This window comes from Hyla sarda, chromosome 6, assembly GCF_029499605.1.
Source record: "Hyla sarda isolate aHylSar1 chromosome 6, aHylSar1.hap1, whole genome shotgun sequence".
In the NCBI taxonomy this organism is placed as follows: Eukaryota; Metazoa; Chordata; class Amphibia; order Anura; family Hylidae; genus Hyla; species Hyla sarda.
Window position 1 is genome coordinate 61,367,233 of NC_079194.1, and position 16,817 is coordinate 61,384,049.

A 16,817-nucleotide genomic window follows, 5' to 3' on the forward strand; every position below is an offset into this window, starting at 1 on the left:
AGATCACTGTCAGAAGGAGATTTTACTGGATTGGGATGCGGGGAGACATTGAGAAATGGTGTGCCGAGTGCTCCGTGTGCAACGTGATAAAGAACCCCGAAGGGACGCAAGAGTCCCTTTACATCCCATCTGTACAGAAAGGCCAAATCAAATTGTTGCCTTGGATCATGTGAAGCTGGCCCCCACTCGATCTGGCTATTGTCATGCTCTAACCATGGTAGATCATTATTCCAAGTGGGTGGTCGTGGTCCCTGTCAAGGATCTTACCGCCAAGACGGCTGCTCAGCTCTTCTATCGCCATTGGATCCAACCTCTGGGGTGTCCCGAATCGGTCCTCACGGATCGGGGAACTGCCTTTGAAGCCCAGTTGTTCCAGGAACTTTGCCAGTTGCATGATTGCAAGAAGCTCCGGACGACGGCCTACCATCCCAAGGGGAATGGGCTCTGCGAGAGGATCAAGTGTTCATCCAAATGCTTAGAGCTGCCTCTGTTTCAAAGCACGAAGAGTGGCCTCAGTTGTTGCCTGAACTCCTAGAAATTTACAACAACACTGTCCACTGCTCTACAGGGTACACGCTTTTTTTCCTGATGATGGTCCGACATGGCCAATTGCCAAAGGATCGAACCTTTGGGCTACAGGCACCTTTCAACAATTCTCCTCATGTTTCCCAAGGTTGGGTGTCAGAGCATCAACGAAGAATTGAGGAAGCCAAAGACATTGTTGAGAAGAAAATGGGAGAAGTTCATGAACGCCAGCAGAAAGATTATAATCGACATGCTTCGGCTCAGCCCTTACAGCTTGGAGATAAAGTGTGGCTCAGAAAATTTCCTAGAACCCATAAACTGGACTCCTTGTGGGAAACGGAGACATACACTATTACTGCAGTCCCTTATCCCGAAACGGACGTGTACGAGATACAGAAAGACGGGTTCGAGCCACAGGTGGTCCACAGGAATAGGATAAAAGTGTGTCTGAAAGAAGATGTGCTTGGCCCATCTCCTCTTACTCCTTCTGCTCCTCCTGCTACTTCTACTCCACCTCCAACAAGGCCAATGAGAGAATATGTGTCGGGGGAAGGAATTCATCCCACTATTGACGTTCCTTTGTTCCCATCTCAGCAGCCTACCATGTATTGGGGTATATGCCGCCACTGGTTGCTCCACCCAGACAGTTGCTGGTAGCCGTACCGCCTAGCCAGTTGCCAGTAGGTGTTGCTCCCTGTCAACCACCATTGGTTTTACACCCAGCATCAGTCCTGCTCCAGTGACTGCTCCAAGTATTGATGCCACTGCTCCCCCGGTCCTCAGAGAATCCCCCAGTCCCACCGAAGATATTGCTTCTGTTTCCAGCCCTCCAGCTGGTCCCTCGGGGACTGAAGCTCTTGAAGAAACCCCAAGTGAAGGAACTCCGGATGACTCGGAGGTGGTGTTACGGCGGTCTCAAAGGACTACACAGGGCAAACTAACCATAAGGTACCAGAACTCACATTTAGTACCTACACACATAGTACCTTTGGTTACCCACTTCAGTGCTCTGCCTATCACTTTTCAGTACTCTAGATTACTGACTTAAATGTACTACCTCAAGTTTCTCTAGTACATACACCAAAGTAAATATCTCACTCAAGAAAACACTTTAGGGATTGTAGCATATTGAAATTCAATTCATGCCACGGTTAGGTACACTTCTTCTTCTCCTTCTTTGCGTGTGTGAGATGCTCTGCCTGGCCAGTAGGTGCTCTTGCGAATATATAATTAAACACGTAATTCTTAAAGTAACCTAGGTAGGTTATGTAAAGTGCTCTAGGGGTAAGTAGCGTGAAGCCGATAGACCCTAGCAGCCAACCTTACTGTGACCTAGCTTCCGGCTAGCCAGTATAACCTTTCGTGTACTAACAGGTAACTTAATGTTGGCGAATAAAATGTGTGAGATAAGAAAAATGTCTAGTCAGCTTGAAACTAAAAGTATAGAGAGCTGTACTAATGTTTAGTTTAGCCTCATAAAAATGAGTAGAGAGCTAATAAAATGTCTTAGGAGCTAGCAACTACATGTCAGATAGCTGCCTAATTGTCTAGTAAGCTTTAAAATGTATAATAAGGTTACTAAAATGTCTAAGAAGCTAGAAACTAAAGGATAGATAGCTTTGTTAATGTCTAGAGAGCATTTATGTCTAGATAGCACCAATGTCTAGATAGATTTATATTGTCTAGTCCAGATACTAGTAAGAGTATCAGAGAATGTAAATTTGTTCAATGTTTATTTAGGATGTATAGCAAATGCAAATTTACAGATCATCCTGTTCTAGTCCTAGTCCCTCTGTCTTAGGGGACAGGAGTCGAGGTTGACTTATCTTAAGTAAGGGGGTTTGTGGTGTCCCGGTAACGCATCCTATCCGGTACCTTTGTATATAAGTCCCCATAGCCAGAGTCCCTAGGGCGTCGGGGTTCTTCTTAACTAGCCTGCCCCTAGTCACCTCTCATCTAGATATTAGTTATCTGATAATTCTTCAGGATTTGTTTATATATAGGATTGTACAAGTGTATATAAATGGTTAATTACCTATGCATGGCGTAACAGGACCTGCGGGTCACGTGATCATGAAAACTCTATGGTTTTATGCTTGAGGACCTTTGGAGGCCCCTGTGACGTTTATCTCCCATCACTCCTTGTAACGGTGAGTGACAGTTGATTGGACCAGTAAAAACGGCCCTGCCCATATAAGGGAGCAGCGGCCATTGCTCACTCTCTTTCCTCGTGGGCTGTTGATGGAGAAGGATCTGCACTGCTGTCATCTTTGAGTTTAGGCCTGAGCCTTGCGTCGACGGCTGATATATGCTAAATTGTGAGTGTGTCAATCCCTAAACACTCTGCAAGATCACCAGACCTTATTTATCTCCTAAATCCGGACGGATCTTCGCAATATTCCCTAATTCAGAGACTTTTATGAGAAGTCAAGGTCCGCAACAACTGTCAGTCATTGCACTAGATAGAGACTGTATTCCTGAGACTGTTACTGTTCATTGGATGTACCGCAAGCATTTAACCTCTTAAGGACCCATGACGTATGCGTACGTCATGAGTCCCGGTCCTGCGATATAACGCGGGGTCACACGGTGACCCCGCATCATATCGCGGCGGGCCCGGCGTCATAGTGAAGCCGGGACCCGTCTCTAATAGCGCGCAGCACTGATCACTGTGCCACGTGCTATTAACCCTTTAGCCGCGCGCTCAAAGCTGAGCCGCGCGGCTAAAAACTAAAGTAAAATGTGTCGGTTAGCTCAGGGAGCTGTTCGGGATCGCCGCGGTATAATCGCAGCATCCCGAACAGCTGTAGCACAGGTGGAGGTCTTCTTACCTTCTCCTGTGCTGTCCGATCGCCGAATGAATGCTTCAAGCCTGAGATCCAGGCTTGAGCATTCAATCGCCGAAAACACTGATTGATCCATTCCTATGGAGATGGATCAATCAGTGTAAAAGATCAGTTAATGCAATGTTATAGCCCCCTATAGGAGCTATAATATTGCATAAGAAAAGTGTAAAAAAAAATCATTAACCCTTTCAATTATCCCTTCCCCTAATAAAAGTTTGAATCACCCGGCATTTCCAAAAATAAAAATAAACATTATGTAAATAATAATAAAAATAAACATATGTGGTATCGCCGCGTGCGGAAATGTCCGAATTATAAAAATATACCACTTTTTAAACCGCTCGTTCAATGGCGTACGCGCAAAAAAATTCCAAAGTCCAAAATAGCGCATTTTTGATCACTTTTTATACCACAAAAAAGTGAATAAAAAGTGATCAAAAAGTCTGATCAGAACAAAAATGGTACCGCTAAAAACTTCAGATGACGGCGCAAAAAATGAGTCCTCAAAGTGCACTGAACACAGAAAAATAAAAAAGTTATAGGGGTCAAAAGATTACCATTTTAAACGTATAAATTTTCCTGCATGTATTCATGATTTTTTTCGGAAGTGATACAAATTCAAACCTATACAAGTAAGGTATCATTTTAACCGTATGGACCTACAGAATAAAGATAAGGTATAATTTTTGACAGAAAATGTACTGCGTAAAAACAGAAGCCCCCAAAACTTACAAAATAGTGTTTTTTCATCAATTTTGTCGCACATTGATTTTTTTTCCTGTTTCACCGTAGATTTTTGGGTAAAATGACTAATGTCATTACAAAGTAGAATTAGTGATGCAAAAATTAAGCCATTATATATAATTTTAGGTGAAAATTTTTAAGAGTTATGATTTTTTAAAGTTAAGGAGGAAAAATTGAAAATGAAAAAACGGAAAAAGCCCGGGTCCTTAAGGGGTTAAGTAAAGTTATCCAAGTTCAAGTTCAAGTACCTTGTGGACCTTCAGTCATTTTATTACATGCACCTATCGTTACTGGGAAGGGCGGCGATGGGCCGGAGAATTACCACAGCATACTAGCCCTCAGCCTGGCGTCATGAACTATAGTGTTAACATTAACCCCTCATCTACCGAAACAACACCCCAACTACCATACACCCCCAAGGGCTACCACAACTACATCTCCCCAACAGGGATTTACAGGGCTTTTGTTTGTACAACCTATCAGGTTCCTGGCATCCCCTGATAATTATTATCATGTCCCAGTTTCTAGACCCTCTACATTTACACCTGTTTGAGTCTAGTTGGTAGCAGGGTCTCATACATCATAGACCCTACTCTATGCCTTCCGGTGTTCTCATGACCGTGTTGTTTGTTGTGGGGTCCTTTCAGCTTTTTAAGCATCTACTTAAATGTGAATTTTTTTAATTGTGTACCCCCGTGAATTTTTTGACTACACTTTGGTACTTTTTTCCTCCCAAGTTAAGTGGGAGATTACTTTGTGATTTAAAGGCATAAAGGTTAATCAGGGCCATTTGAAGTAATTTGAAGCAAAATAAACATGGAGGTTAATAAATATTACCAAAGTACAGAATTGCTAATTTTTTTCACTTCATATAGAAGAAAAAACATCATAAAAAGTGATCAAAAAGTCCCATCAAAACAAAAATGGTACCGATAAAAACTACAGATCAAGGTGCAAAAAATGACCCCTCACACATTCTGGAATAGGGGTCACAAGAGGACAATTTTAAGGATACTAATTTTCGTATGAACAATTATAATTTTTTAAAAGGAGTAAAAAAAAATATTCAAATTAGGCATTCATTTAATTGTATGGATGTACAGATTAAAGATAATGGGTGAGATTTATCAAAACCTGTCCTGAGGAAAAGTTGATGAGTTGCCTATAGCAACCAATCAGATTGCTTCTTTTATTTTTGAAAAGGCCTTTGAAAAATAAAAGAAGAAATCTGATTGGTTGCTATGGGCAACTCAGCAACTTTTTTTCTGGGTAGGTTTACATAAATCTCCCCCAATGTGTAATTTTTGCTGAAAATTATAATGCATAGAAATGTAAGCCCCCAAAAATTTTAAAATTGTGTTTTTTGTTGTTACATTTATTTTTTATTTTTCAATTTTGCCCCAAAAATAAGTTGGAAGTAAAATAAGTGATGTAATTACAAAGTACAATTGGTGGCACAAAAAAAAATAAAAAAAAACCTCAAATGAGTCTGTAGGTGGAAAATTGTTAGAAGGCGAGGAGGAAAAAACGAAAGTGCAAACATTAAAAATTAAATAAAATTTCAGTTCTTCAATATGCGGGAAGTTTAACCCCTTAAGGACCCATGACGTACCGGTACGTCATGAGTCCGCTCCCGTTCTATAACGGTCATAGCGGGTAGGGCACGGCCGGGACCCGTGGTTAATAGCGCCTGGCACTAATCGCGGTGCCATGCGCTATTAACCCTTTAGACGCGGCATTCAAAGTTGAAAGTAAAACAATGCCGGTTAGCTCAGGGAGCTGTTCGGGATCGCCGCGGTGAAATCGCGGCATCCCGAACAGCTTACAAGGACAGCCGGAAGGTGCCTACCTGCCTCCATGCTGTCCGATCACTGAATGACTGCTCAGTGCCTGAGATCCAGGGATGAGCAGTCAAGCGGCAGAATCATTGATCAATGGTTTCCTATGAGAAACCATTGAACAATGTAAAAGATAAGTGTGTGCAGTGTTGTAGGTCCCTATGGGAGCTATAACGCTGCAAAAAGAAAAGTTAAAAAAAAAAGTGAAGAAAGATTATTTAACCCCTTCCCTATTAAAAGTTTGAATCACCCCCTTTTTCCCATTTAAAAAAAAATGGTGTAAATAAAAATAAACATATGTGGTATCACCATGTGCAGAAATGTTCCAATTATAAAAATATATCGCTAATTAAACCGCATGGTCAATGGCGTACGTGCAAAAAAAATTCAAAAGTCCTAAATAGTGCATTTTTGGTCACTTTTTATATCATGAAAAAAAAGTCCTATCAATGCAAAAATGGTACCGATAAAAACTTCAGATCATGACGCAAAAAATGAGCCCTCATACCTCCCCATACGCAGAAAAAATAAAAAGTTATAGGGGTCAGAAGATGACAGTTTTAAACATATTAATTTTCCTGCATGTAGTTGTGATTTTTTCCAGAAGTACGACAAAATCAAACCTATATAAGTAGGGAATCATTTTAATCGTATGGACCTACAGAATAAAGATAAGGTGTCATTTTTACCGAAAAATGTACTACGTAGAAACGGAAGCCCCCCAAAAAGTTACAAAATGGTGTTTTTTTTTCTATTTAGTCTCACAATGATTTTTTTTCTATTTCGCCATAGATTTTTGGGGAAAATGACTGACGTCATTACAAAGTAGAATTGGTGGCGCAAAAAATAAGCCATCATATGGATTTTTAGGTGTAAAATTGAAAGAGTTATGATTTTTTAAAGGTAAGGAGGAAAAAATGAAAATGCAAAAACGGAAAAACCCTGGGTCCTTAAAGGAAATCTGTCATCAGAATCACCTGTTACACAGGCTTGTAGTGCGGGTGATTAAAACGCTCCTTACCTGGTTAAAAATGGTTCAGCGCTTCTTAAGATATCTATATTTTTAGTTTTCTGTTATTCCCTGGCTTGGGACTCAGTGGGAGGTGTTATCATCTGGGACTCGGCCACACGTCATTCTAGCTGGGCGGAGCTGCCGCCTGGCTCATGAATATTCATGAAGTTATCCACACAAATATATCTATATATAACCTGCTTGTTTGTGAATAAAAACACCCTCCGTCCCTCCCTTCCTCCCACCCCCGGCTTTTCACTCATGCAGCCCGTCTTCTTACTTGTATAGGGCCGCAGCTCGAGTGAAGTCGGGGGGGAGAACGCCGCTTCCGGGTGTACGGAACGCGGCGCATGCGCGGCCCTCCCCACCAGACCGAGAAAAAGGAGTTAGACCACGAGGATAAGTTCATGAATATTCATGAGCCGGGCGGCAGCTCCGCCCAGCTAGAATGACGTGTGGCCGAGTCCCTGATGATAACACCTCCCACTGAGTCCCAAGCCAGGGAATAACAGAAAACTAAAAATATAGATATCTTAAGAACCGCTGAACCATTTTTAACCAGGTAAGGAGCGTTTTAATCAGGATCACCCGCACTACAAGCCTGTGTAACAGGTGATTCTGATGACAGATTTCCTTTAACAGGTTAAAAGGCTATTCCGGGCAAAAACATTTCATCCCCTATCCAAAGGATGTCACCCGACCCGAGGTTTCCGAAACTGGAGATTCAGCATCATAGAATGCGGGTGCTGCAGGGAGATCGCGGGGGGTGTCAGCAGCGGGCCCCCACGATCAGACATCTTATCATGATAAAATGTTTTTGCCTGGAATACCCCTTTAATAAGATCAGTGTTTCCCAACTAGAGGTGCCTCCAGCTGTTGTAAAACTACTAAAACAATGCCAACTGCTGTCTGGGGATGCTGAGAGTTGTAGTTTTGCACCAGCTGGGGCCACCCTGACTGGGAAACACTGAATTAGACTATTAAAAAACCTTTGTTGCCCTTAGCAACCAATCACAGCAAGGCATTCACTTTTGAGGGTATCTTCACACTATTCTTGGAGAAGAAATCCTTTCTTTCTGCCCCGTGCTAACACGGAGCAGATACGAAGCGGAATTGGTTGGCGGCGCGGAAATACAAAGTCCTATCGACTTTACGTGATTTTACTTGCCGCTTGACACGTCAGTTCTTCAGTCGGAAAACGGAATGGACTCCCATTAAAATCAATGAGTCAATAATTCAAGGCGGAATGAATGCGGAATTTAACCCCTTAACGACCACGGACGTAAATGTATGTCCTGGTTTGGCGGTACTTCGCGCACCAGGATGTACATTTACGTCTTGTGTATGACAGCGAGCATAGGAGCGGTGCTCGCGTCATACATGGCAGGCTCCGGCTGCTATCAGCAGCCGGGGACCCGCCAGTAATGGCCGACATCCGCTATCGCCCGGATGTCCGTCATTAACCCCTCAGATGCCATGATCAGTACAGATCACGGAATCTGCGGCAATGCGCATGTTAAAATAGATGATCGGATCGCCCGCAGCGCTGCCGCGGCGATCCGATCATCTGTAATGGTGGACGGAGATCCCCTCGTCTGCCTCTGTCCGTCTCCCAGCATCTCCTGCTCTGGTCTAAGATCGAGAAGACCAGAGCAGAAGATGACCGATAATACTGATCAGTGCTATGTCCTATACATAGCACTGAACAGTATTAGCAAACAAATGATTGCTATAGATAGTCCCCTATGGGGACATAAAAAGTGTTAAAAAAAATAAGTTGAAAAATTTAAAAATAAAAAAAGGGAAAAAATCCCCTCCCCCAATAAAAAAGAAAATTGTCAGTTTTTCCCATTTTACCGCCAAAAAGCGTAATTTTCTAATAAACATATTTGGTATCGCCGCGTGCGTAAATGTCCGAACTATCAAAATATAATCTTAATGATCCTGTACGGTGAATGGCGTAAACGTAAAAAATAAAAAAAAAGTCAAAAAATGCTGCTTTTTTGTCTCATTTTATTCCACTTTTTTTTTTTATAAAAACTGATCTAAAAGTTTTATATATGCAAATGTGGTATCGATAAAAGATGACGGTGCAAAAAATGAGCCCTCATACCGCCCTATATACGGAAAAATTAAAAAGTTAGAGATGGTCAAAATAGGACGAATTTAGATTACTGCTTTTGTACAAAAAGTTTTAGATTTTTTTTAAGCGGCACAAAAATATAAAATATCTAGCCATGGGTATTATTTTAATCGTATTGACCCACAGAATAAAGAACACGTGTCATTTTTACCTTAAAGTCTACAGTGTGAAAACGAAACCCTCCAAAATGTGTAAAATTGTGGTTTTCATTTACATTTCCTCCCTAAAAAAAAATATTTTTTTGGGTTCGCCATTCGTTTTATGGTATAATGAGAGGTTTCATTACAAAGTACAATTGGTCACGCAAAAAAAAAAAAAAAAACACAAGCCCTTATATGGGTCTGTAGATGGAAATATAAAAGAGTTATGGATTTTAGAAGGCGAGGAGGAAAAAAACAAAAACGGAAAAATAAAATTGGCCTGGTCCTTAATGTTATAATGGGCTTGGTGCTTAAGGGGTTAACACAGATTTTGGATTCCATGACAGCTGCTCCCTGATTGGTTGCTATGAACAACAGCAAGTTTTCATAAACCTATTTTATATATATATAGTGAATTTCACAAAATTTCACTATGTCAGCCATCTTTCCTGCTCTTCCTGTCATAATGTTTATTCCCTGCTAAGGGCTGTCACCATTTTCCATCATCCCGGGTCTGCCCCCCCCTTTTCCTCTCCTCCGTTGCCATGGAGATAAGTAGCCGTCCGAATCCAAGATGGCAGTTGGTGGGATCACATGTCTCGGCTACAGAGCAGGCAGCTGGGAAGAAAAGGCGAGTGCGCATGCGTGAGATGCTGTCTCAGACATAGCGGTTTCTCGTAGCTGTCGCACTGGCTGTGATCGAGGGTTTGGCTGCTGTTTCCCCATCACGTCGCATCTCCTGAGCCCCCGGCCGAGCTGCCCCCTGCTGGAGACCCCGATTGTGCCTGGACCCGGGCACTGTGCACCCCTGGGAGCCTGTGCAGCTCATCTGCAGAGTCCATGCCCTTGAGCAGTGTAGCCATTATCTGATCAGTCTCCCCAGTCCACATCCCTGAAGGGCATCAGTCCTGAGACCCCCACTTAGCTGCTGCAGATACATTTTGGAGGGTCCTCACCATGGAAGGAGGCGCCTATGGAGCTGGTAAGGCTGGAGGAGCCTTTGACCCCCAGACTTTCATCCGGCAGCCTCACACAGTCTTGCGGATGGTGTCCTGGGTGAGTCTTGTATTTATCTATTTATAGAACATGTTCTCTTTAATGTATGGCACCCAAACCCCCACCCTCCTCCCCTTACACACCTGCCCTATAATAATCCTCCGTCTATTAGAATCCCCCCGGATTCCTTGGGGGATTCCAGCTGTGATCTTGCTGCATGCGAGAAGGTCGCCGTGACATTACCGCTTTATCCCACGAGTTCTTTAGGATGGGCACTTACCTGGGTGCTGACGGGCGACGCCAAGTATTTCTGGACCCTACAGATCTGTCGCCTCTCGCAAAGTTGCAGGAAACTTTAACAGAAATGTGTTTTTGTATAATTGAATTTTTAATATTTTTTACTTTTATTATTGATCATTGCACTATGGGAGTGTGCCATCTTGGTCTAATATTGGGTATGTCTGACGATGGGCAAGGAATGGGCGTAAAGTGAATTATCGTGGCTGATTAGAGAGTCCTAGAAAATGTTGTTTGCTTGTGCTGTGTGTATAATAGTGTGTGTGTATGTGTGTATATATATATATATATATATATATATATTCTCTATCTCCACGCTGCGTTATTGCCACCATTAATCGTATCCATCAGCATCCTGCCAATAACTGGATGCTGGCATGTACTGGGAGCAGTGGGCACTGGGTAACTCCATTCAGCCATAGAAGCAGATGGGGTCCACTGCTCCCATTAAAGGAGTACTCCGCTTCCCCAGTGTTCGGAACATTTTGTTATGTATGCTTGGAGCGGGAAGCGGGGGGTTCGTGACATCCCAGCTATGACCCTGGTGATGTCACACCACACCCCCTCAATGCAAGTCTATGGGAGGGGGCGTGGCGGCTGCTTTTCCTCTGGACAGGTTTTGGTAAATCTCCCCCATTATGTTTAACAGTATTCCGCTCTCCCATTCACACAGCGAAATACTACTGCGGAAATTCTGCAAAATTTAAAGACCTGTCTTAAAATTTGTGGCGTTGTGGGCGGAATCTCACTGAACTCAATGGGGGCTTGAATTTCAGCAGAATTCTGTGTTTAGAGGACATTCGCATTCCGCATTTTCGTTCAAGCAAGCTCTGCTGTATGGAATATGTGCAGAATTGCGGAAATTCCGCAGTGTGAACATAGCCTAAAAGTATTTGTCGCCAACCCATTTATGAATACGGTTTAACAGCGGCAGAAACACAGTGTGGACCTACCCTTATGCTGAGGAACGGGGTCCAGCGCAGAAACCTGTGATGATATCTTTGATATCTATTCCTATAACATCCGTCATGGTACGGAAAATGACCCCTTTCCAGTGTATTGCACTCTTACTCATAGATACATACGGTAAGGGTGGAACATACCTAATACGCATGGTTCTGTCCGGGTCACGAAGGGGCTTGCTTGGGTGAGCTGTACGCTACTGCTATGTTTCCCCTTACAATGTAAACGTATCACCTATCCACAGGATAGTTTATAATTGATGGGGAGGGGGGGGGGTGATAAGGACCTTAGGGACTCGTAAATGCCAGGGTTCTCAAAGTTCAAACTGAGTAGTGGTCAGGCTTGCAGAGGGCTATTCAGGTCAGCCCTTTTGGTGGGTTCTTACTGGCAAGACCCGCGCCAATTTGACCCACTGTACTTCTGTCTTTAAGGGGTTAAAGCGGTATTCCAGTGAAAAACTATTTTCTTTTTCATATCAACTGGCTCCAGAAAGTTAAAGTGGTACTCTGGTGGAAAACTCTTCTTTTTTTTTTTTTTTTTAGATTAACTGGTGCCAGAAAGTTAAACAGATTTGTAAATTACTTCTATTAAAAAATCTTAATCCTTCCAGTACTTATCAGCTGCTGAATACTACAGAGGAAATGGGTTTTCTTTTTGGAACACAGAGCTCTCTGCTGACATCATGACCACAGTAATCTCTGCTGACACCTCTGTCCATTTTAAGAACTGTCCAGAGTAGGAGAAAATCCCCATAGCAAACATATGCTGCTCTGGACAGTTCCTAAAATGGACAGAGGTGTCAGCAGAGAGCACTGTGCTCGTGATGTAAGCAGACAGCTCTGTGTTCCAAAAAGAAAATCATTTCCTCTGTAGTATACCGACCCTAAAAAGTACTGGAAAGATTAATTGGGCACTCTCATAAAAAAAAAAAATTTTGCTATTGCACTCCTTATGATAAATAAAACATATTTCTAATATACTTTGTTTAAAAAAAATAATGATGTTTTCTATGTTTTATTTGTGCTTAAAAAAGCTCAAGAGCACATTTCCCCCCCATCTCATACACAGACTTTGGACCGAAGTCCAGCCTGGAGTGCTGAGGGGGGGGGGGTGTCCAGCCTCAACCAATCACAGCTCCTCTCACACTTAACTGCCATATGCTGGCTTCACTTCCTGTGTTTGGACTTCGGCACAAATAAAACATAGAAAACTTCATTTTTTTTTTAACCAACGTATATTAGAAATATGTTTTATTTACCATAAGGAGTGCAATAGCAAACATTTGTTTTAATGAGAGTTACCCTTTAAAGGACATCTATAGTGAAAAATAACTTATCCCCTATCCTTTAGATAGGGGATAAGTTATTTTGCACTGGAGTACTCCTTTAAGATTTTTTAATCTGTTTCTTTCTGGCACCAGTTGATTAAAAAAAAAAAGAGTTTTCCACGGGAGTACCCCTTTAAACAGAGTTGTAAATTACTTCTATTAAAAAAAATCTTAATCCTTACAGTACTTATCAGCTGCTGAAGTTGAGTTGTTTTCTGTCTGACCACAGTGCTCTCTGCTGACACCTCAGGAGAGGTGTCTCAGGAACTGTCCAGAGCAGGAGCAAATCCCCATAGCAAACCTCTCCTGGTCTGGACAGTTCCTGATATGGACAGAGGTGTCAGCAGAGAGCACTGTTGTCAGACAGAAAAGAACAACTCCACTTTAGCAGCTGATAAGTACTGGAAGGATTAAGATTTTTTTTTTTAATAGAAGTAATTTACAAATCTGTTTAACTTTCTGGAGCCAGTTGATATGAAAAAAAGTTTTTTACTGGAATACCCCTTTTAAGCAACAAACTATAAGGGAGCATTCCAGTAAAACGGCCAGTGTTTCCCAACTAGGGTCCCTCCAGCTGTTGCAAAACTACATCTCCCAGCATTGGCTGTCCGGGCATGCTGGGAGTTGTAGTTTTGCAACAGCTGGAGGGATAAAGTTTGAAGACCGCTGCCTTAGAGTTTGAATAGAGCATCAATGTGCACGCATGGGGCCTTCCTCATCAATGGTGGTCCCAGCAATCTGACTCCCACCTATACTTTCAATTGTAGATGCAGATTTGGGCCAGTTTCAGACTAACATAACAGGGCCGAATTTCCAAGTCCGTATCTGTGGTCTGGTCTCGGCTGTTGTTGCACATTTATCGATCTGTCTGTCTTTGGCATGAACAATTAAAATCAAAAAGTGCAGAGCAACTTTAAGAAATTTGCCATCCGTCAGCGTCTTACCCACTTGTTGGCGCCAGTAGACGGTGCCGATGGTTGAGTGAAAGGAGTCCGAATCGGCCTGCCCGGCAGTGGTTTACAAACTGTTGCAAAACTACAACTCCCAGCATGCCCGGACAGCCAACGGCTGTCCGGGCATGCTGGGGGTTGTAGTTTTGCAACAGCTGGAGGCACACTGGTTGGGAAACACTGCTGTAATGTGTGGCCAAAATAAGGGTTTATGTTCTATACATTCATGAGCTTAGACTGCTTTACGGTATTGTGATACTTTTTTGTGTCATTTCTATTAAAGGAGATAATGTATTGATCACCTATCAATCAATATCAGATCGTTGGGTGCCAACTAGAGATGAGCGAACTTACAGTAAATTCGATTCTTCACAAACTTCTCGGCTCGGCAGTTGATGACTTTTCCTGCATAAATGAGTTCAGCTTTCAGGTGCTCCGATGGGCTGGAAAAGGTGGATACAGTCCTAGGCGACATAGACTATAAGACATCAACTGCCGAGCCGAGAAGTTCGTGACGAATCGAATTTACTGTAAGTTCGCTCATCTCTAGTGCCAACACCAGGCACCATGCTGATCAGCTGTTTGCCAGGGCTATGGCATCCATACATACGGAAAACAGGTGGAAGAAGACAGCGCCACAGATTGTGTAGTGGTTGTGCTGGGGTACTGCGCTCATAAAGCTGCATGACACTGTCCCTTTAATTTCACATTGTGCATGCCGTATACCTCAGGACTGTGTATTTTTGTCAGTATGTGTCCTATTCACTGAACGTTCCTCTCTAACTGGGCAGGATGTCAAAGAGCAGAAGGCGCTGAGCAGATTGATATGAATATTTAGTATCTTGTATTTTGTTTATCTACCGCGCTTCTTTTTCTGGGCTAAAGGGTCTAGTGGGTGGTCTCACTGAGTGATTGACAACTGCCTCTGTAGCCACAATCCTAAAGGGAAGGCTTTAAGTCACTGAGTAGGACCGCCCACTGAACTCACAAAGAGGGACCGCCCACTGGACTCCTGAACCCAGATAACATAAGGGTTTACATGAATAAATGAAAAGTTATACTGAATCCTTGTCCATTAAACTATATATCAATCCGCTCGTTTCTTCCTGCTCTAGAACATGATGGTGGCAGATCAGAGGAAAGAAGGTTTCACCATCGCAGACAGAGATTCTTTACTGTAAGAGCAGTGAGACTATGGAACTCTATCTGCCATATGATGTTGTGATGTCTGACTCAATAAACAAGTTGAAGGGAGGGGCCTGGATGTCTTTCTAGAGAGTAATAACATTATAGGTTATGGATACTAGATTTATGTGGGTAGAATGTGGATCCGGGGATTTGTTCTGATGCCATATTGGGATCGGGAAGGAACTTTTCCTGTCACGGGGCAATTGGAATCAGCCCCATGGGTTGTTTTCGCCTTCCTCTGGATCAATACAGAAGGGTTTAGGTTGAACTCGATGGACTCTTGTCTTTTTTTCGACCTCACTTAGGCTACATTCACATCTCGTTTTTGCAATACGGTTGCCGTATCCGGTTTCATTGAAAAAAAAAAAAAACGTATCGAACCGTATTGCAAACCGTATGTATAGACATTTAATTGCAAACCGTATGCCAACCGTAGCATCAGGTTGTGTACGTTTTGCATCATTTACGGGTTTATACGGTTTTTAACGGTACATCAAACCGTAGTCTACTGCGGTTTTGTGTCCCAGTCAAAAACCGTATCCAACCTGTATACGGTTATTTTAAAATGGAGTTCTATGGTAACTGTATTGAACCGTATGTGCATACGGTTACATCCGGTTTGCACAATACTGTTTTTTTCTTTTTATTTATTTTTTATTTTTTGGGGGGAAAATTCAATAAAAAAAGAACTTTATTTAAAATGTTGACAAATATAAAACCGTATCCGTTTTTTTTCTCAAGGAAAACGTATTAAAACATATGCAAATGGACATCCGTTTTCAAACCGTATACGGTTTAAAAACATTAGGAGGCATATACGGTTGCATACGTTTCAGTCTGGTTTGGAGACATACGTTTTTTGTACAGAAGCTGGATACGGGACTCGTATTGCAAAAACGAGATGTATTCAGTGTCCCACTCCCTTCAGGCTAGGTTCACACTACACAAGCAGAATTCCACCTCGAAATTACGCTTGGGAATTCCGGTGCAGCAGAGTCCTGTTGTTGTCAATAGGGTTCAGCTGCACAGTGTACACTACGGAATTTCAGCGGCGGAGCTCTCCTTCACAAACTCCTCCCCTGCAGGAGTCAACTCTGTCTTCCTTTTGGCGGAATTTAGTCGTCGCCGGCCATCCTCTAAATCTCTGGACAGAATATTTTCAGTCAGAGATTCCTCAATATAAAACAGTCCTTACACTTAAAACATACTCTAAACATTTACCACATTTTTGGCACACTTGAGCCACCTTCCCTTTCTAATGATGCCACACCCACTTCCAGGTAAGATTTTCTTAAAGGGGTTATCCAGAAATAGAAAAAGAAACAGCAAATTTCTTCCAAAAATCACTCCCCATCTGTCTCCACTTTGGGTGTGGTAATACAACTTGGCTCCATTTACTTCAGTGGAACTGAGCTGCTGAACCGCACCCAACCTGGAGACAGATGGGGAACGGTTTTTGAAAGAAATTAGCTCTGTTTTTCTATTCCTGGATATCCCCTTTAACAAGTAAGATGCAGAAGTGCAAAATGTGGTGCAAGTCATGCAAATTGCTAGTGTAGGCAGTTTTATTTATCTCCCCCCCCCCCCCCCCCCCCCCCCCCACTGGTCGACTTTTCCTCTGGGATTCATCTCCCCCATTGAGATGAAATTTGCCAAAATATGTGCAGAGGAAAAGTGGTGCAGTTGCCCATAGCAACAAAGCAGGTCGCTTTTTTTTTCTTTTTTTTATAAAGACCTCTGAAAAATAAGAGAAGCTGTGTGAGAAACTGCTTCATAAATTTCCCTGTACAATTTTTTTATGGGTTATTCAGGTTTTTGATTTATTAATATTTATAATTTTTCTTTTTT

The 16,817-nt window shown here is 42.5% G+C and overlaps 1 protein-coding gene across 2 annotated transcripts in view; it reads left to right on the forward strand.

Moving 5' to 3' along the window:
* The first annotated feature begins 9,819 nt into the window (after nucleotides 1–9,819).
* Nucleotides 9,820–16,817, forward strand: part of SYNGR1 (synaptogyrin 1) — a 62,833-nt gene continuing 55,835 nt past the window's right edge. The window contains exon 1 of one of the 2 annotated variants that reach the window (XM_056523898.1): nucleotides 9,820–10,304. In XM_056523898.1, coding sequence (XP_056379873.1) covers nucleotides 10,206–10,304 — 99 coding nt within the window. In that variant the 5' untranslated portion in view covers nucleotides 9,820–10,205. The remainder of the gene's footprint in view (nucleotides 10,305–16,817) is intronic. The other variant, XM_056523899.1, reaches the window with a different exon arrangement.